We start from the raw sequence: 26,522 nt of genomic DNA on the forward strand, positions 1-26,522 counted from the left end.
CCCCAAAGGTTAACCGTGCATCAACACAACATCCCTATTAAAATAAAATAAAATATAATAAAACATAATAAAATAAAAGGATGAACACACAACCCAAACGCTATTAAGGACTTTTTTTTTTAATTCTTGAATAGGAATATTCGGCAATGACTGATCCTTCAAGATTTGAAATTTAAAAGACTTCACGGACAGTACACTATATTCATAGCCTGGTAGACTTGGGAGAGGACTTGTAACTCATGTTAGGAAATAGCAAACCAGAGCAATATCTCCCCCTCCAGGTGAATGCTAGTATAACACTGCCCTGTGTAACTGCACATGTGCTTTAGGTTAGTAGGCGCATATGTCTAGTATGAGCCCAGAAGAGATCTAGAGCAACTTGACCAGTCTGAGAGAAAATATACACAATTTTTAAAAGAGGGGAGCTATAAAGAAAGGAGAGAATATTATTAATTTTTTGGTGCGATGGTTTTGACTTTTGGGAAGCGCTCATGCACACTTTAAATCAGAAGACAAACCCAGCCACCCACAAAAATAAAAGGCCAGAATCCTCTATCGTGGTGCACAGTGTGTAACTTTACATACACTTAGCTACATAGCAGAGGCTACAAAAAACCCTACTGGTGTGTACCAATGTACTGGCAAGAGTGTCCCATTGCACATCAGCAAACCTTAGTCCATGTTCCCATGCACATGGGGCAAATGAGCATCGGTCATTTTGCCGGCTCCCTTACGGTGTGTTGTAACAGCAGCCCTTTCCTGGATACAACTATTGCAGAACTGCCAAATTCTAGTTCCCACAGTTGTAAGTCCACTTACAAAGATGTAAGCAGATTTCAGCCTTCGTTTTTAAAAGGCACCAAAAATGTTAAAACTGAACATTTAATGGGTTACATCTCTCTTGGCAGCGATGTTAAAAATCATGGATCCTTTGCTGTGGTCAGCAACACACAATGCAACAATTTGCATTACCGAAGCAACATTTCAGTCTTTGGACAGGGACTAGAGGGCCAACTTTGCATTTACTTATATGCATATTAAATTCAGGCCTGCAGATGTAACCATAATCATGATAAAGTAGAAATACAATATAATTTAGCATGGGAGAAAAGACTGTGGCCAAGTGATTTGTGATTCACAGTTCGGATGGACGGCTCTAAAGATTAATGAGCTGATCTAAGGGAAATGTTTTGTATGCTCAAAACACTGTTAAACTTTATTATTGAGCACCACAAGCCATAAACGTAACAATAGCAGAATTAAGTACAAGGCTTCTCCAAAATGTCTTTCCTCTAAAAAAGAAATCAGCTCGGAAAGGGACAGACGAAAAATAGACCTGGGTGCCAAACATTTCTCAGGATGTATCTTTTGGTTTGAGACTAACTGAAGAAAGAAGTTGGCAGCATGTGCTTTCCTTAAGGATGCAGGCCTAAATGCATCTGAGGAAGTAGACTTTAGTCTAGGAAAGCTCATGCTGCCAACTTTTTTTACAAGATCTCTCTTCATACGGATTCTACAGACTAACACGGCTATAGCTTTGAATTCTCACTACGGAAAACGTTTCTCAGTTTGTACATAAGGAATTTTATATGCTTTTCCCTGTGAGCATTTCGAGAGGTTATTAGCAATTGATATACTCAAATAACTGGACTCAAAGCAACCTGTCTTCATTCACAATGCTCAAATGTAGCCCTATGATGGAGCAACCTTGTTTTGTGCTGCTCCAAAGACTACTAGGGCATAGAGGAATGGATTCCAAGTACAGGCGAAGAGATCCCACATAAACATGAGGAAGAACTTGCTGATGGTAAGAGTTGTTTGACAGCGGAACAAATGCCCTCAGAGAGTGGGGAGTCACCTTTATTCATTTATGTATTTATTTTGGAGTATTTATACCCCGCTCTTCAGCCAAAAGGCTCTTGGAGGAGTTTACAAATGGTTAATGTGACGGTTCCCTGCCCTCTTTGGAGGTTTTCAAACAGACTGAGGCTGGATGGCCATTGGTCAGGAGGATTGTGATGGTGTCTTTCTGCGTGGCAGAATGGGGTTGGACTGGATGGTCTTTGTGGTCTCTTTTCCAGCTCTATGACTCAATGTGGACAGATGATATTCAAGACTCAAGGTACTCCATTCATTCACCAGCTTTTTAAAAAATCAATGCTTTTGAGCCCCAGGAAGAACAGAGGGAGCACCCCTTTCTCTCTCTTCCTGGAAGATGTTTTTGTCTCAGTTCCCCTTGCAACTGTATCACTGTGGCTTACACATAGCTACTACCACTGCCATGATCTGCTCCACAGTAATACGTTGCCTCATCCTCCGCCTGGACATTGGTAATGGTCAAATATCGCTCCCTGCCTGATTTAGAACCGGAGAACCGGTCTGGGATCCCACTGCCTCGGTCATTGTTTGTATACAGGACAAGCCGAGGAGCCTGGCCTTCTTTTTGCTGATACCAGGAGACAACGTAGCTCTCATAACCGCTGCTCAAAGTGGTTGTCAGTTTCACTGTTTTTCCAAGAGTTACAGATTGGGATGGAGTCTGCGTCAGTGTAGGCTGCGAGGCAACGCCTGGAAGATAACAACGGGAATGAATAGCTTACTTACAGTTTGTGTCTTAGCTAGGTTTTGTGGCATGATCAAGAGTGACATCCTCTGCTTCCTATGAAGGCCCCATTCCCACTTCCAGATAAATCGGTGTGCAATCTGAACCGATGGACTGATACAACAGTGGAGCGTTGTTCCCACTACATTTGCCCCGGTTGCATTTTCTATCATTTTCTGGCATCAAAATAACCCACTTGTGGCTCCCATTCACGGATGAATCGATTCAAAAAGATTCGGTTCCAGCCGGCCGAAGGGGAAATTTGAAACGATTCCGACCCGCCTGTGGCTCACACTTGCCTAGAACTGATTTATCGAAAAAGACGCGGGTTAAATGCGTCTAGAGCATGGCCCCGTTCTTGGAATCGCTTCAGCAATTTGGATTAAGTGCCAGGGTCATCGGAGCCAGTTCAAACCACGATCCGATTTAAAAGGTAGTGGGAATGATGCCGAAAGTTAGTTTTTGAACCCTTCTCCACTCACCTGAGCAGTAAGCAAGAAGCAGAAGGAGAAGAGAGGCCCAAAACATGGTTGGGGGGGGGGAATCAAATGTTCTTGGCTTCCTAAAAAAACGTAACTCTGGATGGTGTCCTCTGCCCCAGTCTTAAGTCGCTCCAGAAGTTGTGAGTATGCAAAACAACTGCTTGCACATTGGCTGCAGAAGAGCATCCTCTTTGCAACCCAAAAGAGGAGATGCCTCAAAGGCCACCTTGCGGCTTTCTCTCAACAGCATCTTCTCAATAGTTTTGTTAGACGTTCAGAAGTGCCTCAAAGCTGTAGGGTTGGGGATATGGGACTGTTTATCATTGTGAATTTTTATTCTTAGGATATTTTATTGTTAGATTTGTGTCACAATCCGCCTCGATTCCCTCGGGAAAAGGCGGGACATAAATTATATATATATATATATATATATATATATAATTGGTAGGCAAATAGCCTTTCTCTCAATTCTTCCTCCTACACACACACACCCTTCCATATTTGCTGCTTTGATATTTGCAGATTTGATTGATATGTTCTCTCTAGGAATACCTAGGTCCTCCAGGGCAACTCTATGGTCAACTTTAACTAAAAGTTGCACTGAAAAACCCAGAGATTCCTAGAGAGGACACTCTACTAGGCCTTTGTAGCTCCTCCAGCGCAGTTCTATGGTCAGTGTCTGTCGGACGTTGACCACAGAGTTGCACTGGAGGACCTAGAGATTCCTAGAAGGTCTCCTCTCAGGCAAAAACATGGTGTTTTTGTTATTTGCAGTTTTCCCATATTCACGGGGGTCTTGTGCCCCTAACCCTAGTGAATATGGAGGGACAAAAGTGTGTGTGTGTGTGTATGAATAGTCAATTTTTTTAAAAAAAAAAGGAGCGTTGTTGTTTTCAGTCATTTGATTCAAACTATGACTTAAACCAGCCTGGTTTAAACCATCAAACCCTGATTTGCAAAGGAATAAAGACATGAATCTGCATTAGAAGGTGCTTTCCTAAGCCCACAGCCTACTTGAAGGCCTACTAGACCTTTCGCCTTGCTCCTTCTTGCATTCCTCCATATCTATCGTGCCAGCTTTGCTCCTAAATGTGGCTGCAGGCATCCCTCCTCCACATTCAAGGGCAGCTAAACACTAGTCTAGCCCATAATGTGACATCCAGTCAGCTAAATTTATACATTTCTCATAGGCATGGTCTCCCTTTGTGCTGAGCCCAACTCCCTACCCTCAGAAGTTCTTAATCCAAAGAAGGTCAGAAAGGACTGCAGGCTTTATATACACCTTTGCGGCTCCTCCTCCTGATCCTCTGACTCATGGCCCATTGCTAGCAGCTGTTTCTTTTTCTACCTCTGAGTAGACCTTTCCTCCTGAACAGGCCCTGGAAAATAAGCCTTACTCGTAACTAGTAACCCACCCACCCCACAACCCCCTTCCAGGTACTCACACCGGGTGACACCACTGCCCTCAATGCATAATAATAATAATAATAATAATAATAATAATAATAATGTGAAGTCGAAGGCTTTCATGGCCAGCATTCATAGTTTTTTGTGGGTTTTTCGGGCTCTGTGGCCATGTTCTAGAAGAGTTTCTTCCTGACGTTTCCCCAGCATCTGTGGCTGGCATCTGCAGAGAATGCCAGCATGGAAGAGAGTGGTGTGTGTGTGTGTATACTGTGTGACCCTGGGTAGGGAGGAGTAATTTCTATGTTAATCTGTGTTAATCTACCATCAACAACAGAACAATGCACAGATTAACACTGAAATCACTCCTCCCTACCCAGGGTCACACAGTGCATGTGTGTATGTGTGTGTGTGTGTGTCCATCTTTCTTCCATGCGAGCATTCTCTGAAGATGCCAGCCACAGATGCTGGCGAAACGTCAGGAAGAAACTCTTCTGAAACATGGCCACAGAGCCCGAAAAACCCACCACCAACAACAACAACAACAACAATAATATCGTGCATTTTGCTCCAAAACATACACAACCAGTTCAGGCTCAGCTAAGTGCTTCAGCGCTTCTGCTTTCCCTGTTCTTTGGGAGGAAGAGTGAAAGATTTGGTCTCACTTCCCCAGCAGAGTTCACCACTGTGGAACATGCTGTCAGTGCTAGACCAACAAGCACAGGAATAAATGGCCTCGTCTTCCACCTGGACGTCAGCAATGGTTAAATAGCCAGTGTTGCCAGCAGCAGAGGCAGAGAACCGGTTAGGGATCCCTTCCCCTCTGCTGCAGCCGTTGCAGTGCACAAAGCGAGGGGCTTCTCCGGGTCTCTGTTGATACCAGTAGACTCCAGTGTTCCAGTTCCCACTGCCTTTAGTGCAGGAGAGTTTTGTTTCTTTTCTCGGGGGCACAGACTCAGAGGCAGGCTGAGTCAATGTTGCCAGGGAATAGACACCTTTTCCAAAGGGGGGAAAATGAGAAAGTAATGTTATAATTGATACTCTGAGCTTGGATATCACCGAAGCATTCTCCTCGTGTGAGGATACCATGTTACGGATTATTCTGCACACTCTTACCGTCACAGTAATAGAGAAGAGAGAAGAGCAAAAGAGCCCACGCCATGATGAGCCCTCGGAGCAAGGATGGCTTTCTGAAGGAAACAGAGAAAGTGCCTGGGACTGTCCTCCTGGCTCCTTTTTTAAAACTGGGCTGAGCTGAAGAGAGGCCTCCTCATGCAAATCTGTCGTTGGCTCTCCTGCAAAGAAGCATCATGCCTCTTCCTGGAAGGTGTGAGGTTGTGCGGGAAACAAATGTAATCGAACCAATTTGCATACGGGGTTTGGGAAAATATCGGTTGGGATGCCATCCTTGTTCAGTGGTTCAACGCAACAGAATAAAGTCTAGCCAGGAAGAGGAACAAAAATGGACTGCTTTGGAAGAAGGAGGTCCAGTCCTTGGTATCTCCAGATAAAGGACAAACCAGTTGAAAACCGGACCAGGAACCACCCTTGGCATCTCCAGTTAACAGGATCAGGTCTCAGAGAAGGAGAAAGAACATTCTCTGTCTGAAGCTCTGGAGATCCATTGACACAGCCCTCTGCAGAACTTCGCTAGAGGGACAAATTCAATCTAGACAGCTCAGTAGAAATGTTTAGAACTAGAATTTATTCATGCTTAGCATAAACCATTTAGTTAGTTTATCCAAAGATCCAACAATACAAGTGTGAAGATTACAAAGTTATGCAGTCAGCCTTCCGCATTTGCAGTTTTCACATTCTTGATTTTGACTATTCACAACTTTGTTGCTGATGCTTAGCTAGCTTGACCTCTCCCCTTCCTTCCTTCCTTCTCCTCTCCTCAATCTCTTGTCCTGTCAAAAGAACCGGCCAGGTTTGAAACCGCTTTCCGGCCCATAGATCTCCCCAGCCCACTTTTGTTAGTCCCAGTCCACCACTTCTCAATCACCCATCTTCTTTTGGAAGGACTAAGTTTGCAGCTGAGGCTGCAAAAGGTCTCAGCATTTCCAAACGTTCCATGTCAAATCCAACAACTCCTAAATTGTTTTACACTGCCTAGATTAGTTGTACATGACAGTTGGTACAGAACAACTTGAATAAATGAATAAATAAAGCCAGGAAGCCAATTTCAAAGCAGAAGCATTTGTACGATGTTTATTCAAAGAACAAAAAGGAGTCTACGTAAAAAAAAAAATCCAACGTATCGACCATTTAAAGAAAACAAATGTTTCATTCTTCATCCTCTCCATTTCGGAAACTACAAAGATTAGGGGAATGTAATCTCTATGTAACTTTATGCTTCTGTATTACAATGCTTTGTTGTGTTTTCCACTTTGATTTACACAAACCTATCAAAGGACAACTCTGGAACAAAACAGGCTTTCATAGCCCCAAACAACAATACCAGCCATACATTGAGTTATAACCTCAAGTTATAGTCTTCAATCTGACCATCAAAAGAATTTCCCCCCCAAAAAAGCTTCAGGAGAGAAGACGGAGGACTACAAGAAGTTCCTGGAGGGGATCTATGATAAAGTTCTATGATGTTGGCATGAATTTGCCTTCTGATCCCAGTCCTTTGCCATCTCAGATTGACAAGAGCTAATTTCTCAGAAAGTGCAGTAGGCCAATTGTTTGTTGTTTGTTGCCTTCAAGACGTTTCCAACCTATGGTGACCCTAAGGCAACCCAGTGCGAGGTTTTCTTGGTAAGATATCTGCAAAGGGGGGTTGCCATTCATTGCCTTCCTCTCCGGCTGAGAGAGTGTGGCTTGTCCAAGATCACCCAGGAGATTTCCGTGGCTGAGTGAACATTTGAACCCCGGTCTCTCAAAGCCCTAAGCCAACATTCAAACTGGTAAACCATACTAAGGGCCCCAACAGACAGCCAAAACACAGCTGCTTCGGGTCACTTTGGAGGTATGCTGTTTAAATGCTGCCATGCTCCAGTCCTAAGGACTGCAGTGTAGCTTTGATGCAACTTCTGACCTCTTAAGATGTGTGTGTCATTTAAACAGCATACCTCCAAAGTGGCCCGAAGCAGCTGTATTTTGGCCTGTCTGTTTGGGCCCTGACTCTGAACTCCGCAACTGAATTCAGCAAGAGACTGGGATGGTAGGAAAAGCACAACGCTCTCCTAAATCCAAATGTCCTTCCCGGCACCACCTGCCTCACAAACATTGTAGTCGGCCCTCCGCATCCATGGATTTCTCATCCATGGATTCAACCATCCATAGCTTGACAATATTTTTAAAAATATATAAATTACAATAAACTAACCTTGATTTTGCCATTTTATGTAAGGGACAGCGTTTTACTATGACATTGTATTTAACGGGGACTTGAGCATCCACAGATTTTGGTATCCACAGAGAGGTCCTCAAACCAAACCCCAGCAGATACCAAGGACGCACTGTAATACTATGCTGCTATGTCCCTTCCCAGAGCAGGTTGTGTAAGGGTAACTTGAACTCAATGCACTAGTGAGCAGAGAAGAAGGGGTGCTCATGCATATTGCAGGCTTTCCAGATATCTCAGCGGCAAAACAAGCGCAGGTGGTGTCTGTTGCCATCTGCTTCTTTCAAACATAATAGGGACAATAGACCAACTCTTCCCCCTAAAGGTGAACTCTTAGAAAGCAGACATCACCAAGGCTAAATATGGGCAGGATTTTTAGTGAAAGCTGTAGACCAAGTAGACCACCATTTTGCAAATAAAATCTAGGAGGTTCTGTAGTAACTAAGAATTACTCTTTTGCGGGAGAAGGGATTAGTTCCCCATCACACTGAGCCACCATGACATCCATCGCCATTGTACCCAGCAGCGCCACAATAATAATCTGCTTCATCTTCCGCCTGGACGTTCAAAATGGTTAAGTAGCCCGTGTTGCCAGAGGTCGACCCCGCAAAGCGATCCGGGATCCCTTCTCCCCGGATGTTGGTGCTGGAGAGTACAAAGCGAGGAGCCTGTCCCGGTTTCTGTTGGTACCAGGAGATGGCGGCATCCCACTTATCGCCACCATTTTTGGAACAGGAGAGCTTTGCTGTTCGTCCGAGGGACACGGACACGGAAGCAGGCTGGGTCAATGTGGGCTGGAACTGGACACCTGTACAGACCCCAAAAAACAAACCCTTGTTAGCCTCTCTTGCATTATACAAAAATGCTATAATTCCTTTGATTTTTAAGTAAGAAATAGAAATATTTTTTAAACAGCCCCTATTTATTTGTTGCACTTATATCCCTCCTTCTACCAGAAATGGGATCCAGTGTTGTCGCGGGCCTTCAAGTCGTTTCCAACTTACGGCAATCTTAAGGCGAGCCTATCACAAAGTTTTCTTGGAAGTGTTTTCAGAGGGGGGTTTGCCCTTGCCTTCCTTGAGGCGGAGGACTTGGAGGACCCTGGGACTCAGGGCAGCTACATTGCTTTGTAGCGGGCCAATGCTTCCAATCCCATTCTCCAAATCCTTACCTGAGGAGGAACTGAAGAACACAAGGAGAAGCAGAGTCCAGGCCATGGCGAGATCTCTCCACGGAAAGAAAGGCAGCAAAGTGAATGAGTCCTTTTCCCTCCTTTCTGAAATCTCCACAAACTGAAGGAGGACACTCATGCAGAGGGCTCTTTCCCCCTGTTTTTGCTGCAAAGTTACATTTCCTCAGAGGAGGAGGAGGAGGCAGCAATGCAATATTTTAATCGAACCAACGCCCAGAGACAAAATTTGCATGGAGAGAAGGTGTGAGCATGAAGAGTGAAGAGACCTTCCTTTGTTGTAGGAAGAAGAAAAAACATCAATAATATCATGCACAGGAGGGAATAAATAAAATAAATGAACTGCATGTTATTTTGATCCATATTTTTGTTTATGGCCATCTGTCAGGAGGGCTTTGGTTGTGTCAGAATGGGGTTGGACTGGGTTACCCTTGGGGTCTCTTCCAACTCAAGGATTCTGTTCTTTGTCCTCCTCCTGCAAGTAGGCAAAATGAATAACCAATTGCCTGTCAGTCTGATTAAAATTTCCTTTGCATTCATGAATAAGCCCTGCAAAGTTTGCAATGCACGCAACCTGTCCAGACCAGACCAGACTCTTTGTCTTAGCTAGAGAAAGTTACGTAGCCGCACTTGACCTCTGTGCAGGAGTGAAACGGAAGCCACAAGCATCCATGCATACCAAATGTTTTCCTGCCATGCAGTAACAGGTGCAGGCGGCGGAGGTAATTCTGCATTGACTATTTCTGCCAAATGTGCCAGACCCTAAACTAGCCATAAATTTCCTGGGAGCCTCCCATGGATTTCCACTGGTTACCTCTTGTCCCAGCAAAATCCCAAATGGCTTCATCAAAAGGCAAAGCACTTTGAGATCTATGGAAAGGGCCAGGCTAAGATTCTGTATCAAGCAGGTGGAGAGTCACACCTCCACCATGCACTTCTATGCCCACCTCTGCTTATGTCTTACAGAGTCTGCTAGCTCTTCCTTGAAATATAATAATAATAATAATAATAATAATAATAATAATAAAATTTTATTTATATACCGCCCTTCTATAAAACCAGGGCGGTGTACAACAATCATAAAATACACAAAATACAATATACATACAATAAAATCCAATAAAAACACTCCAGCCAGCGTGCCACTGCTGACGTGGAGGAGAGGGAGAATTTAGTCGGGGCTTACATCAGGGAATGCTTGTTTAAATAAAAAGGTCTTCAGCCCCTTTTTGAACTGGGCCAGGGAGGTGGCCGAGCGGAGCTCAATGGGCAGGGAATTCCAGAGGGTAGGGGCCAAGATGGTAAAAGTCCTCTTAGCAGTAGAGGCTAATCTAGCCCCTGGAACCCTCAACAGCTGCTGCCCAGATGTTCTGAGAGTGCGGGGCGGATTGTATGGGGAGAGGCGGTCCTCGAGGTATCCTGGGCCCAAGCCATTTAGGGCTTTATAGGTAATAACCAACACCTTGTATTGCGCCCGGAAGCAAATAGGCAGCCAGTGCAAATCTTTAAGCTCTGGTGTTATATGACTGGCTCTGGGTATGCCAGTAACCAGTCGGGCTGCCATATTCTGCACTAATTGTAACTTCTGGGTATGGTACAAGGGTTGCCCCATGTAGAGCGCATTGCAGAAATCCAAGCGAGAGGTTACCAGAGCATGTACTACCGTTTCAAGGTCCCTCTGGCCCAGGTAGGGACGCAGCTGGCGTATCAGCTGAAGCTGATAACAGGTGCTCCTGACCGTCGCATCCACCTGAGATGTAAGGTGGAGCGACAAGTCAAGGAGCACCCCCAGACTGCGTACCGAGTCCTTCACAGGAAGCGTGATCCCGTTCAGGACAGGTGGAACCACCGCCATCCCCAGGCCAGGAGAACCTATCACGAGCACCTCCGTTTTCTCTGGATTCAGACTGAGTCGGTTTTCCCTCATCCAGCCCATTACCGACTCCAGACAGGCCCCAGTCACTGCATCAGTCGGAGACATAGAGAAGACTATTTGGGTGTCATCAGCGTACTGATAACCCCGCGCCCCATGACTCCGGATGATCTCTCCCAGCGGTTTCATGAAAATGTTAAAAAGCATGGGACATAGAATGGCTCCTTGAGGGACCCCAGATGTAAGGGCCCTCTTATCAGAGCACACGTCTCCCAGCTGCACCATCTGGAACCTCCCAGAGAGGTAGGATCGGAACCACTGGAGCGCAGTGCCCCCAATTCCCACCTCTGCTAGGCGCTCCAGAAGGATACCATGGTCTATGGTATCGAAAGCCGCTGAGATGTCCAAGAGCACCAACAGGGACACGCTTCCCCTGTCAATGCTCAGACGAAGATCATCGACCAAGGTGACCATGGTAGTCTCAACCCCGTAGCCCGCCCGAAAGCCGGTTTGAAATGGGTCCAGATAATCCGTTTCATCCAAGATCGATTGAAGCTGGATTGCAACCGCCCTCTCGATCACCTTCCCCAAAAATGGCAATAGCGAAACTGGCCGATAATTATTATGCACCAGGGGTCGAGGGAGGGCTTTTTAAGCAATGGTTTTACTATGGCCAATTTTAAGCTTGATGGGAATTGCCCATCCCTCAAAGATGTATTTATAATCCGGTGCAACAATGAAGTCACCACCGGTCCCCCCTGAGCCGCTAGCCATGAGGGACAGGGATTGAGAGAGCAGGTTGTCTTCCGAACACTTCTAAGGATCTTGTCCACATCATCGGTACTAACCGACTCAAACTGATCCAGTTTAATGGAGTCCACGGAGGCTCTGGATACCTCTACTCTAGGTTCTGCCCTAATGCCGGCGTTAAGACCTTCGCTAATCCGAGAGGTTTTATCCGCGAAGAAGTTGTTAAATTGGTCACAGCAGGCCTTGGAAAGTTCAAGGATCTGGTTCGGGGCAGGAGGGAGCTGAGTTAGCTCCCTGACCACCCTGAACAACTCTGCTGGACGCGACTCCGCGGACGCAATACGAGCACCATAGAACGAGTTCTTAGCTGCTCGTATCGCCTCTCTGTAGTCCTCCAAAAGGCGGTCTAGGAGAGCCTTGTCGGCTAAGCGTAGGTGTTTCTGCCAGCAATGCTCTAGCCGTCGCAGGACCCGCTTCCTCACCTGGAGATCTTCCGTATACCAGGGCTTACGTTTGGAAGCAGGCCTGAGAGGGCGCTTGGGAGCGATACTGTGTATAGCCCTAGAAAGACCGGTATCCCAGATACCAGTCAGGGCATCAACAGAGTCGCCGTCATTTCCAACCATGTGCCCCTCTAAGGCTTCCTGGAACCTTTTGGGTTCCATCAGCCTTCGAGGGTGGACCATTCTAATAGGTCCACCACCCCCGGGGGGGATCTGGGTAGGAGCCTTGATTTTCGCCTCCACAAGGAAATGATCCATCCATGACAGGGCAGAAATATTAGTTATTTCCGCCCATGGATTTTCCGCATCCGTACAAAAGACCAGATCGAGTGTATTACCTGCAAAATGCATCGGACCCGAGACCAATTGGGACAGGCCCATGGCCGCCATGGTATCCATGAATTCCCGAGCCGCACTGGGTGGAATATAGTTGGCCACGAAGGGGATATTGAAGTCACCCAGGACAAGTAGCCTGGGTGTTTCCAGCATCAGCTCCGAGACCAACTGTATCAGCTCGTTAAGGGAGTCTGTTAGCGCACGGGGTGGCCGATACACCAACAAAATCCCTAGACTGTCCCTGGCCTTCAGGGTCAAGTAAATACACTCAATGAAGGAAGTTTGACGGATATGGTTCCTGGTGAGAGACAAGGTGTTCTTATGTACCAAGGCAACACCCCCCCCCCGCCGCCCACCTAACCTGGACTGGTCCTTCACTGAAAACCGGGCCGGGAGGGCCTGAGCCCACACAGCGTCCCTCTCAGGCCCAAGCCAGGTTTCAGTAATGCAAGCCAGGTCACAATTACTATCTGCGAGCAGATCGTGAACGATGTGGGTCTTGTTGTTAATGGACCTGGCATTGCACAGGAGCAGAGACAGGGTTTGTGGCACTGTTGGAATGACCCTCAGGTCCTCTTGGTTAGGAGGGGGACAGGAAGGAGAGATAGATATTATGCATCGATCTCGCCTTCCTCTGTAACGCAAGTCCACACTCCTACCACCATACCTCCCCCTGCCCCACACCACCTCAATAGGAGCTCCGCTCATGCAAGAATTAACCTCTACCTCTCCTTCCCTCCATGCTCACTTGAGTCCTTCCTCCTCTCTTAGGGTTGCCATAACCCGGCGGCCCCCGTGCCAATCACGGTTTCGGGGGGCCCTTCCCGGTCCCGGTCCGGTTTGGGCCCCCACCCGTGCCTTGTTCCCGGTTTGGGGGCCCGCTCCGGCCATTCTTTCGACCTCTGAGGGAGAGAGAAGGCTGGCCCAGTTCCATCAGGGGCTAGCCTGAAGAAAGAGGCTCCTCCCTCCCTAACTGTCATCTTTCGGCCTCTGAGGGAGAGAGAAGGCTGGCCCAGTTCCATCAGGGGCTAGCCTGAAGAAAGAGGCTCCTCCCTCCCTAACTGTCATCTTTCGGCCTCTGAGGGAGAGAGTAGGCTGGCCCAATTCCATCGGGGCTAGCCTGAAGAAGAAGAGCCCTCCCTCCGGTCCATCTGCCTTGGTCCAGGCCTCAGAGGGAGAGAAGAATGCTGGACCTGATTCCCTCCCTCCCTCACCATTCCCTTCTCCTTTTGTGTCGTGTCTTTTAGATTGTAAGCCTGTGGGCAGGGAACTGTCTGTTATCCCCTCTATTGTAAACCGCTCGGATTCCCAGTGATTGGGCGGTATATAAATAAAACCTATTATTATTATTATTATTATTATTATTATTATTCCCGCTGCTGCTAACGCGGCTGCTGCAGCGCCAACCCACCTCCTCCTCCGGCTCCGCCTTCCTCCTCTTCCTCGGCGGCAGAAGCTCCGCCGCCACCGCGCCCCCACTGTGAGGGCTTGCGCGCTGTGCATGCCTGCCCCACTTCCCTCCGCGTCCGCGCGCCTGCCCCGCTTTCCTCCGCGTGCGTGCGCGCGCCTGCCCCAGTTCCCTTCCTCCCACGCCAGCCATCATAAGGAGGAGGAGGGGGTAGAGGAGGAGGAGGAGGAGGAGGAAGGAGTCAGAGGAAGGGTGCCTGAAGGCCAGGGCAGAACTGGGCCGGAAGAGGAGGAGGAGGAAAGCTGAGTCAGTGGCCATTAGGTCTGCCTTGGTATTTTGGGGTTTTTAAATTATATTTAAAAATATAAAATACTTATTTTATTTAATTTCTTTAATTTTTATTATTGCTTGTTTTTGTTTTATTTTATTAATTTTTATTATTGCTTGTTTTTGTTTTATTTCATTAATTTTTATTATTGCTTGTTTTTGTTTTATTTTATTTTTATTATAGCTTGTTTTTGTTTTATTTTGTTAATTTTTATTATTGCTTGTTTTTTATTTTATTACATTAATTTTTATTATCAAATATATACACCCCTGCCTTGTTTTTTATTTATTTTTTCATTATTTTTTATTATTAAATATATGCAAGTGCATTTTTTGTGTATTTATGGTGCTTTGAATGCTAACAAGTCTGCCTTTCTTGGCCAATTATAGTGGTGGTGGTGATGATGATGATGATGATGGTGATGATGATGATGATGGTGATATTGATATCAACAAGCCTCTGAGGCACGGCCAATGTAACTTGCTGTGATTTTTACAAACTCATGCGCAGTGAAGAAAAACCACAGTCCCTTGCCCAAGTACACACTTCTGAGAAGTAAAGTTGAACCCGAGGGCAAGTACATTTCTGCCATCTGTCTAGGAATAATGCCAAAATGTCCTCCATTTTGATCATGCCTAAAAACATGCATTTATATTAACATTTTTTAAAAAAAAACTCAATTTTTGGTGCGTCCTCCATTTTTATAAAAATGTGTCCTACATTTGAAAATGTTGCCCTACGTTTGTCCTACATTTGTCCCGGTTTGGAAGTCCTCACTTATGGCAACCCTATCCTCTCTCCCACTGATCATGGCCTCATTCCCACTTACAAATAAATCAGTTTGCAATCCGAATCGATGGATCGATTCGACAGCGGAGTGTGGTTCACACTACATTTGCCCCGATCGCATTTTCCCCCTGTAAAATAGCCCGCTTGTCACTCACATTGATGAATGAATTGATTCAAAATGGACCCGCTTCAGCCGGTCAAAGGCCAAATGTAAATCGATTCCGATGTGCATCTTATTCACACTTGAGCGGAATTGGTTTGTCAGAAAAGACGCGAGTTAAATGGGTCTAGCTCTAGTGCATGACCCCCCTCTCTGAACCCCTTCAGCGATTCGGTTCAAGTGCAAACCAGCGTCGTTTAAACTGCTTCAAACCGGTTTACAAACCGGTTTAAAACGTAGTGGGGATGAGGCCCAAATCTCACATCATGTCTCAAGCAACGTTCCCGTGCCAATTTCCACTGAGTCCTTTTCAAAGATTATCCAAGAGTTTACAGTCCAGGCATAAAAGGGCTTTAATAATACTGAACTAAATAGGTGTTCATTTTCTTCTCTTTCTAGCATTTCTCTACCCCTCACTTGATCTCTCTTCAGTCTGGGTCCTGGAAACAGCCACTGTGTTCACAAACAGTGGCCATCTCAGCTAGTTTTGGGCCTAACACAAAGAGACAACCAAGTAGAGATACATTTCGTTTTGGGATATACAGTATTGGGTTGATTGAAACAGCTTTGGAGACTGGGAATGAAAAGTTCTCATAAATGCTAGGAGTTCCCTGGGAATACTTCAAGAAGGGGGGAAAGTCATGGCAATCTCCAATCTAAAATCGGAAAGGAGAGGAACAAAACCAGGGACTTCCAGAGACTTTCCTCATGCGTAGGGTTGCCATATCCCACTTGGGGGCGGGACTTTCCCGGTTTGGGGCGGGTCCTCACGGTCCCGCCCCGGTTTGGCCCCACCCCCGGGATCCCCCCGCGACGGACGCCAGGCAGGGAAAGGAGCCTCGCCTGAGCGAGGCCCATTCCCTGCTTGGCCTCCTCCGCTGGCGACGGAGGTGGCCTGACAGGGGAAAAGGGCTTTGCCTCAGCGAGGCCCTTTTCCCCTGCCTTGCCGCCTCCTCCGCGGCCAGGCAGGGGAAAGAGCCTTTCCTCTTCTTTCTCTTCCTCCTCTTCTTCCTCTTCTTCTTCATCTTCTTCCTCCTCCTCTTCTTCTTCCTCTCCTCCTCCTCCTCCTCCTCTTCTTCTTCCTCCTCTCTTCCTCCCCTTCTTCATCTTCTTCTTCCTCCTCTTCTTCTCCACCTCTTCTTCTCCAACTCATCCTTCCCCTCTTCCTCCCCTTTTTCTTCCTCTCTACTTCCTCTTCTTTCTCCTCCTTTTCCCCTCTTCCTCCTCCTCTTCTTCCTCCTTTTCTTCTTCTCCTCTTCCTCCTCCTCTGTTTCTTCCACTCTTCCTCCTCTTCTGGTTTTCTACCATCTGTCTAGGAATAATGCCAAATGTCCTCCATTTTGATCATGCCTAAGAAACATGCATTTATAAGGAAAAAAAATTAAAAATCATCAAATTTTTTTGTGTGTCCTCCATTCTAAAAAAATGTGTCCTACATTTGAAAATTTTGTCCTACATTTATCCTACATTTGTCCCGGTTTGGAGGTCCTGACTTATGTCAACCCTACTCATTCCCATAGTCATGCATGAGGTAAGAGAAGGAGGAGGCTGGTTTTTTGACTGAGTTCCCCATTTGGTGGCATCACAGTGTACGCCGTACCAGTCCACACTTGACAATAATAGTCTGCCTCATCCTCCAACCGAACGTTAGCAATGACTAAGTAGCAAATTCGGTTGGAGGAATCTTTGATGGCAGAAAACCGACCGGGGATCCCAGCATGCGTGGTGTATTTCAGTAGGTATCTTGGACGGGCCCCGTGTTTTTGCTGATACCAGAACACCATTCCATGTGTCCCACCAGCTAGAGAGCAAGGGAGTTTAACCGTTCTTCCCAGCGACTCGGACACGGAAGGTGGCTGGGTCAGAGTAAACGCGGCCAGGGAACCTGAGGAGAAATGGAAAACCATTTTGAAATCTTGCTCCATTATGGCCAAGATTATACAATCCTTTCAGTGTATCATATGCTCTGAACCGCCTGTGGTAAATCTCAGCATAGCACCATGTATGTGGGCCAATGCTCCACACACATGGCTATGGATAATAATAATAACAGTAATAATAATAATATATTTTATTTATAGCCCACCTCCCCCTGCAGATCGAGGCGGATTACAACAATGTGTTGTTGTTGTTATATTTGTACCCTGGTTTTCCCCAAAATCGAGACTTAAATGGCTTACAGTCTAAAAACACAGTACAGTTAAAAACCTACAAAAGTGACAACTCAAATGGTAAAAACAATGAGTAGAGGCAATTCCTCACATGTTACTCTATACTTGAATGCATTACTGTTCATGCAACAGTCCCATAGCCATATCTCTGCTTTCATCACCACCAGCTGGATATGACCGGTGTGCCATGTCTTAAAAAAAGATCATGCCACATCACTCCACATGGGTACGCTTTCGTTGTGTGACTAACAAGATGCCAGAATATGTGTCCCGCTTACAACCCACGGAAGTTTTGCGACCAAGTTGAGCATCTGAATCGGTCAAAGAGAACCAGTGCCAACGAAGAAGTAATCTTCCCGACTTTACCTCTGCAAGAAATGAGACGCATCAAGAGAAGCAAAGCCCATGCCATGTTGCCAGCTCCAGATCGTAAATCTAGTGCCTTGAGGCAAATAGGATCACCATGTTTTTTAAACCATCCAAAATTCAGCTGATGCAAATCTGCCATCTCCTCACTGGTCTGCTTCTTGGAGCATATTGATGATGTCAACTGAGACCTTGTTTGAAACCAATTCACACTGCAGTCCAAACCACGCAGCCTAAATGGTCAACACCATATAATAATAATTATTATTATTGTTATTATTATTAGCACGCCTCTCCCTATGGATCGAGGCAGGTTACAGTGAGAGATAAAATACATAGTACCATCATGCCTCCACATAACATAGATGAGAACCATGTAAGATAATTCCTCTATGTTAACTGACATAGGACTATGCTGTACACCAGGGGTCGGCAAACTACGGCCCGCAGGCCGGATCCAGCCCAGCGAGGCCTTGGGACCGTCCCCAGCCTGGTCCTGCCACCGATTGGAGGTCTGGCGGAGGCAGGGAGGTAGCCGGGGGGAATCTTGGGGTCCAGACCCCCCCTTCCATTCGAAAAATGAATGGTGTGTGCTGCTGCGCCACTGCACCCAAGCCCCATTATAATGGTGGTACTTAGTCTGGACCCCCCTTTCCTAAAATCCTGGCTACGTCCCTGGGCGGAGGAAAGGCCGTGATGGAAGCCAGGACCTGGCAGGCCGCCGTCCTGGTCTCCCTCAAAGCCTTTTCTTCACCAGACCTCTCTCTCCGGAGGGATGAGAGAGGAAGAAGAGGAAAAAGAGGAAAGAGGAGGAAGAGGAACGAGAAGAAGAGGGAGGAGGAGAAGGAAGAAAGGGAGGAAAAGGAAGGAAGAGGAGGAGGAGGAAGAATAGGAAAGAGATGGAATAAGGGGGAAGGAGGGGAGGAAAAAGGAAGAGGAGGAGGAAAAAGGGGAAAGGAAGAAGAAGGGGGTGGAAAGGAAGAGAAGGAGGAAAAGGAGGAAAAGGAAAGAGGAGGATGAAGGACTAGGAGGGAGGAAGAAGAATAGGAAAGAAGGAGGAAGGAGGGAAGGAAGGAAGGAAGAGGAAGCAAGAAGAGGAGGAAAAAGGGGGAAAGGAGACGGAAGAGGAGAAGAAGAGGAAAGGGGAGGAAGGAAGAGAAAAAGAGATGAAGGAAGCAGAGAAGGAAGAAGGGGAGGAAGAGGAAAGAGGAAAACAGAGAGGAGGAGGAGGAGGAAGAAGGAAGAGGAAGGAGGAAGAGAGAGGAGGAGGAAAAAGAAGGAAGACTACAACTCCTGAGGCTGTGAATGGTTTTGGGGAAACTGCGTTTTGAAAGGCATTGCATGAGGAGAGTACGAGGCAGTGCTTATTTTTTATTTATTTATTTAAATTTTTTAAAAACTATTTAATTGTTTGCTTTTGGCTTCGGCCCCCCAGTTGTCTGAGGGACAGCAACCCGGCCCCCTGCTCAAAAAGGTTGCCTACCCCTGCTGTACACGAATTATTCCCAAACGTTGCTTCTCCATTTGTTTTGGACTTCAACTCCCAGAAGCCCCAGCTAGCTTGGCCAAGGGTCCTGGAATCCTAGGAGCTGAAGTCCAAAGCATCTGGAGGACCAAAGGTTGGGAAGCACTGCTGTACACTGTCCCTGTGACATTCCTTGGGGAGAGCCTTGGGGATTATGGTACCATGATAATGCTGGGAGGTTTTCCTTGGAGATCCTGGGGCATCTCACAGAACTACACATCCCAGGATGCATTGTTTGGGAACCATGAATATTAAATCCTGTCAAAAGCAATTCAGTTTATAATGTCGATCATGACACATATTGACTTCGGAGGGGTCCTTCTTCACTTGGAGGAGAAATGTGCTCCTCTGGATTTTTTTTTATATATAAATTTTTTATTGAAAATTAAAAACACACAACAACAATAACAAATGTGTCACGGTACAAACTCACTCGTCCTTATATCGAGTTGTACATCAAGAGGAAATTGGACAGAGCAGAGATCTAGAAAAGGGTTACATAACCCAAGGGGGAGGGTATACATGTACAAATATATATACATATATATATTTACGTGTTGGAAAGTGGGTCTTTCTCTGTTCCCATAAAATTTAGTGTTTTTGTTTCCCCTTTACCTCTTGTCTTTCCTTATATCACTCCTTGTTCCTTCTGTTTTTAGTTGAACTCCTTCCTACTGTTACCTTCTATTTCTTCCATCCTCTCCTTTAATCCCTTCTTCTCTTCCTCCCAACGAATTACCTTCACCACTTCTCATCTCTCCTATCTTTACTACATACACTCACCTTCCAACACCTACTTTACCTTCATTCATTCTTTCTCTTCCCTCTTCCACTATCTCTCATCCCATTCTTACCAGACTTCTCTCTCTGATCCTATTGGGTATAGTTGTTTTAGTTTCACTGAAAACCTGGCCGGGAGGGCCTAAGCCCACACAGCGTCCCCCTCAGGCCCAAGCCAGGTTTTAGTAATGCAAGCCAGGTCACAATTACAGTGGTACCCCGGGATACGAATTGATCGCGTTACGAAATTTCCGGGGTACGAAAAAGTTAGATTGGAAAAAACTGTTCCGGGTAACGAAAGATTTTTCGGGTTACGAAATTCATTTCGGCGCGAAATTTAAATGCGAAGCGCAGCTAGCGGCTTTCCAGCACTAACGGAAAGCCTTTTCGGGTTGCGAAATGTATCGGGTTACGAACGGTGCCGCGGAACGAATTAATTTCGTAACCCGAGGTAGCACTGTACTATCTGCGAGCAGATCGTGAACGATGTGGGTCTTGTTGTTAACAAGCTTGTAAAATGTGGGCTAGACAAGGCAACTGTTAAATGAATCTGTAATTGGTTGACCAGCCGAACCCAAAGGGTGCTCAACAATGGCTCTTTTTCAGCCTGGAGAGAAGTGACCAGTGGGGTCCCACAGGGCTCTGTCCTGGGCCCAGTGTTATTCAACATCTTTATCAATGACCTGCATGACAGAATTGGGAGCATACTTATCAAATTTGCAGATGACACCAAATTAGGAGGAATAGCTAATACTCCAGAGGACAGGATCAAAATTCAAAATGACCTGAATAACTTGAAAGTTGGGCCAAAGCTAACAAAATGAAATTCAACACGGAGAAATGTAAGGTACTGCACTTAGGGCGGAAAAATGAAATGCACAGATATAGGATGGGGGACACCTGGCTGAATGAAACTACATGTGAAAGGGATCTGGGAGTCCAAGTAGACCACAAGTTGAACATGAGTCAACAGTGCGATGCGGCAGCTAACAAGGCCAATGCGATTTTAGGCTGGATCAATAGAAGTATAGTGTCTAGATCAAGAGAAGTAATAGTGCCACTGTATTCTGCTTTGGTCAGGCCCCACCTGGAATATTGTGTCCAGTTCTGGGCACCACAATTCAAAAAGGACATTGATAAACTGGAGCGTGTCCAAAGGAGGGCAACTAAAATGGTGAAGGGTCTGGAAACCATGCCCTATGAGGAACGACTTAGGGAGCTGGGGATGTTTAGCCTGGAGAAAAGAAGATTAAGAGGTGATATGATAGCCCTGTTTAAATATTTGAAAGGGTGTCACATCGAGGAGAGAACAAGCTTGTTTTCTGCTGCTCCAGAGAACAGGACCAGGAACAATGGATCCAAGCTGCAGGAAAAGAGATTCCACCTCAACATTAGGAGGAACTTCCTTACAGTAAGGGCTATTTGACAGTGGAACACACTCCTTCCTTGGAGTGTAGTGGAGTCTCCTTCCTTGGAGGTCGTTAAGCAGAGGCTGGATGGCCATCTGTCGGGGATGCTTTTTTTTTTTTTTTTTTTTAAATATATTTTTTATTGAAAATTAAAACACACAACAACAATGACAAGTATATCTCAGTACAAACTTACTAATCCTTATATCACATTGTACATCTAAAAGAGATTGGGTAGAGCATAGATCTGGAAAGAGTTGCGTAGCCCAAAGTGGAGGGCTTATCTACACAGATATATATACATATTTATACATATGCAAATTTGCTTGTTTGAGTGGTGGATCTTTCTCTATTCCCTTGAGGTTTAGGTATTGTATCTTATCCTCTTTCTTTAGTGCTTTATTTCCCCTTTACCTCTTGCCTTCTCTTGTTTCCCCTCTTGTACCTTCTATTATGATTAATCTCCTTCCTGCTATTGCCTTCTGCTTTCCTATCTTCTCCTCTTCCTCTCCCCAGATCTCTTCTTTTTTTCTTTTTCTCCCATCTAGTTGCCTTCTTCCCTCTTCCTCTCACCATTCTTACTACATACACGCACCTTCCGACACCTACTTTACCTTCATTCATTCTTCTCTTCCTTCATTTACTCTTCCACCATCTCTCGTCCCATTCTTACCAGACTTCTCTCTCTGATTCTGTTAGGTATAGTTGTTTTATTTCCCACCCTTTTAAGATTATATCACATTTGTGATATCATTGTTATTTTCCTTTCCAAGGTCCATCTACAGCGATAGTATTTCTAAGTTTTCTTTTCCCGCTTATTTTTGATCTTATTGCTATCTATTTATTGATCCTATACGTATTTCATTTTAAACCCCTCTATTGTCTTTAATTATTATAAGTCCTCAAGATTTTTCGTTTCATCTTTACTCTCCAACTTATATAATCTAATAAGAGTGATGTGCGTACTATACTATTCTATTTATTTCTATTATTTACAATATCTAATTGTTGCTATCTTCCCCCATTCCTTATTCAAGCATTCTAAAACTTTCGCCCATTCTTCATTTACTTTCTCCACAGATTGGTCTCTAAGCAATAGTGTCATTTTGTCCATCTCTATTGCATCGTAAACTTTCATTAGCCAGTCTTTTTTACTTGGTATCTTTTTCCCTTTCCATTTTTGCGTTAGAGCCAATCTCGCCATTGATATTAGATAGTACAAAACCTTCCCATGTTTTCCATCTACCTCCTCTTCCCACATATTTAATAAAAAGGTTTCAGGAAGGAATTTGATTTTTGTTGGCAAAATCAGGTTTATCGTTTCATGTACCTTTTTCCAGAAATTTTTAACTGATTTACATGACCAGAGACAGTGATATAGAGTTCCAGGTTCCTTTTGGCATTTCCAACATAGATTATTTGTCGATTTGTACATCTTAGATATCTTTTCTGGCGTTAGGTACCAGCGGTAAAAAGTTTTATAATAGCTTTCTCTCAAGTTATATGAAGCTGAATATTTTAATCTCTTTTTCCACACCGCTTCCCACCTGTCAAGATTTAGAGGGTAGCCAATGTTTTTTGCCCATTGTATCATGTTTTCTTTTATTACTTCCTCTTCTTGATGCCAGCTAAGTAATAATTTATAGAATTCAGATATCCATTTTGGGTTTTCTTTATCTATGATTTTCCCAAATTCACATGATTCCACCGCGATACTTGCTATTTTAGAGTCCACTTTAAATCTTTCTCTTATTTGCCAATATCTAAACCAGTCAATGTCTGTCCCTTCCTCCAAAAGTTCTTTTTGTGATTTAAATTCTATGTTTCCCTTTTTATCTTTTTTTAATAGTTTTGAATATGTTAACCACTCTGTTTTTTGCCTAGTTTCGGCTCTTTGAATAGCTTCCTGGGGAGAGAACCAGTTAGGGAATTTAGCCATAATTCTGTGCTTGTATTTATTCCATGTTTTGAGTAATGACCTTCTAATGTGGTGTAGATTAAAGTCTTTATTTGCTTTTGTTTTGTCGTATCCCAAATATGCGTGCCATCCGAATATTAATTTGTCACCCTCGATCTCTAACAATTCGTCGTCTTTTAGCAAAATCCATTCCTTAATCCACATTAAACTGCATGCCTCGAAATATATTTTTAAATTTGGTAAACCTAGTCCACCTCTCTCTACTCGGTCTTGCAACGTTTTTAGTCTAATTCTAGGTCTTTTTTTTTGCCAGATAAAATTACTTAAGTCTCTTTGCCAGATTTTGAAAAAGTTGTCTTTGATTACTATTGGGAGTGTTTGAAATAGATATAAAATTTTCGGGAGGACCATCAATTTTATTGCTGCTATCTTCCCCATAAATGATAAATTATGTTTTCTCCATTTCACCAATTTTAATTTAATTTCTTTCCATGTTTTTTTGTAATTGATATCGAATAATTCGTTTAAATTGCTAGAAATTGTTATTCCTAAGTATTTTGCTTTCTTTTCTATTTTGATCTTTAATATTTCAGAAAGTTCCCTTTCTTTTTTTCGAGACATATTTTTAGTTAATATCGTAGATTTGTCTTTATTTAGCTTGCAGCCTGTTATTTCTCCAAATTCTTCAACTTTTGTCATTAATTCTATTGCGCTTTTGCATGGGTCGTTTAGAAAAATTACTAAATCGTCAGCGAAAGCCCTTAGTTTGTATTCGTGTTTTTTTATCCTTAAACCTTGGATATGATTATTATTCTTAATCCTTTTGATCAGTCTTTCAATTGTAAGTATGAATAATAACGGAGAGAGGGGACAGCCCTGACGCGTACCCCTGTTTATTTTAATAAAATTGGATTTTTCGCCATTCACTATTATTTTTGCTTTTTGGTCTTTATATATTTCTTTGATCCATCATATAAATTTAGGGCCTAATTCCAATTTCCTTAAAATTTCAAAGAGTGTCTCCCAACATACTGTGTCGAATGCTTTTTCTAAGTCTAATAATAATAAGCCTAATTCTCTTTCGTTGTGTTTTTCATAAAATTCCAATATATTTAGTACTAATCTTGTGTTTTCTCTTATTTGTCTTTGAGGGAGGAATCCTTTCTGATCATTATCTATACTATCCTTTAAAAAATTTTTTAATCTAGTTGCCAATATTGATGAGAAAATTTTGTAATCGATATTTAATAGCGAAATTGGTCTATAGTTTTGAACTTCCTTAGGATCTTTTCCTTCCTTCGGGATTAATATTATATCAGCTTCTTTCCATGTTTCGGGGATTCCCTCTCTCAATATCGAATTTAGCATAGTTTGTAATGGGCCACATAATACGTCCTTAAATGTTTTGTAGTATTGTACCGTGTATCCATCAGGTCCTGGAGATTTCCCAGTTTTCAAATTGTCAATTGCTGTCATTACTTCCATGAAGCTAATTGGTTTGTTTAAATCCTCAAATTGGTTCTCATTTGGTTTTATATATTCATCTTCACTATCTGCTAAATATTTATGTATGTCTCTTACATCTATTTCTTGTTTTTGATATATCTTTGAAAAAAATTGAACAAATTCGTTTTTTATTTCTTCTTGTTTAGTTATCGTTTTGCCGTCTGTTTTTAATTCAACTATTGTTTTTTTATTTTGTTTTTTTCTTAACATTTCCGCCATTCCTTTACTAATTTTATTGGCATGTTCAAAATTCTTTTGTTTTAAGATTTTTAGTTTTCTGCTAATTTCTACTGTGTCTTTGTTCATATTTTGTTTTTTTAGCAAGTTGATCTCTTCCAATAAATTAGAGTCTCCCAGGTTTGATTCCAGTTCTTTTTCTTTTATTGCTATTAATTTGGATATCTCCTGTTCTTTTTCTTTTTCTTTTTTGTTCAAATAGGCTTCTTGACTAATTAAGAAACCCCTCACCACAGCTTTGCCCGCATCCCACACGTTTTTTAATTTTGTGTCTTGAGTTGTATTCTCTTTAAAATAATTAATTATTACCTCTTTTGTTTTTTTAATAACTTCTTTATTTTGGATTGTAGAGTCACTCAGTCTCCAATTCATTATTCTGGTCTTTTGGGTGAGCGTAACTATTACAGGATTGTGATCTGAAATTAGTCTTGGTTGTGTTTCTACTGATTTAATCATGTTGCACAGAGAGGTTGGTACCCAGATCATATCGATACGAGACAGAGATTGATGCCTATGTGAAAAGAATGTAAATCCCTTTCCCTTATTTCCACCTGATCTCCAAGCGTCCTTTAGGTAGTAGCTATTTGTTAAGTCGAAGAAGGATTGGGGAAGTATACCTTGGTTGTTTTTGATTTGTTTTATAGATTTTTTATCTAAGGAAGGTTCTACCACTCCGTTGAAGTCGCCCATAATTATTATTTTATCAAATTTCAGTTTCTCTATTTCGTTATGTAGTTTATAATAGAAGAGTCCTTTTTTATCTTGGGGGCAATATATACCTAGTATTAAGTATTTTTCATCATTCACCTTAGCTTCCACACCTATGTAGTGTCCTGTAGGATCATTTAAAACTTCTTTTGATTGTATGTGATTTTTAATATAAATTGCCACTCCTTTCTTTTTACTCTTAGCTGCCGAGATGTAATCTTTCCCTAGATCTTTGAATCTTATAAGCCTTTTTTCAGTACATTTGATATGGGTTTCTTGTATACATGTAATATCACAATTTATTTTCCCTAGGTGGTGGGTTACTTTTTTCCTCTTGCATGGCGAATTTAATCCTTTTACGTTCCAGGTTATTAATTTCATGTAATAAATGTATAGATTATCTATTATAAACACCAAATTTCAGTGAATTTTCAATCTAGGTTTATTAATTAAAATAAAAAAAAAAAAAGTTGAGGAGTTTGTTTATCTTTCTTCGCTGTTCTTTATCTGCTGAAACTTTATTCCACTTCTCTCAGTTCTTCTCTGCTCTCCCTCTCTTCCGGAGTGTTTCTCTTTCCTTCCTCCACCTCTTGCCCCCTCTCCTCTCTCTCGCCGTTCCCTGTTTCTGATAATAGTCCTAGGAGGTCTTCATTTTCTTCCCTCTCGTTTCTATCTTTCTTCTCCCCTGGAGATGTTCTTTTCATCATTTCTTTTTTAAATTCTTTC

General features: G+C 43.6%; 1 gene segment (V, D, J or C); it reads right to left on the reverse strand.

The window, feature by feature from the left end:
• Positions 1-2,257: 2,257 nt before the first annotated feature.
• LOC149290031 (immunoglobulin lambda variable 9-49-like) lies at positions 2,258-3,130 on the reverse strand. The segment is given in 2 exon segments: positions 2,258-2,568; positions 3,085-3,130. Coding segments are annotated over 2 exon segments (357 nt in total).
• Between the last annotated feature and the right edge of the window lie 23,392 nt (positions 3,131-26,522).

The sequence above is a fragment of the Sceloporus occidentalis genome, unplaced genomic scaffold (genome assembly GCF_023333645.1).
Source record: "Sceloporus occidentalis isolate IW3139 unplaced genomic scaffold, rSceOcc1.0.p SCAF_41, whole genome shotgun sequence".
Classification (NCBI taxonomy): domain Eukaryota; kingdom Metazoa; phylum Chordata; class Lepidosauria; order Squamata; family Phrynosomatidae; genus Sceloporus; species Sceloporus occidentalis.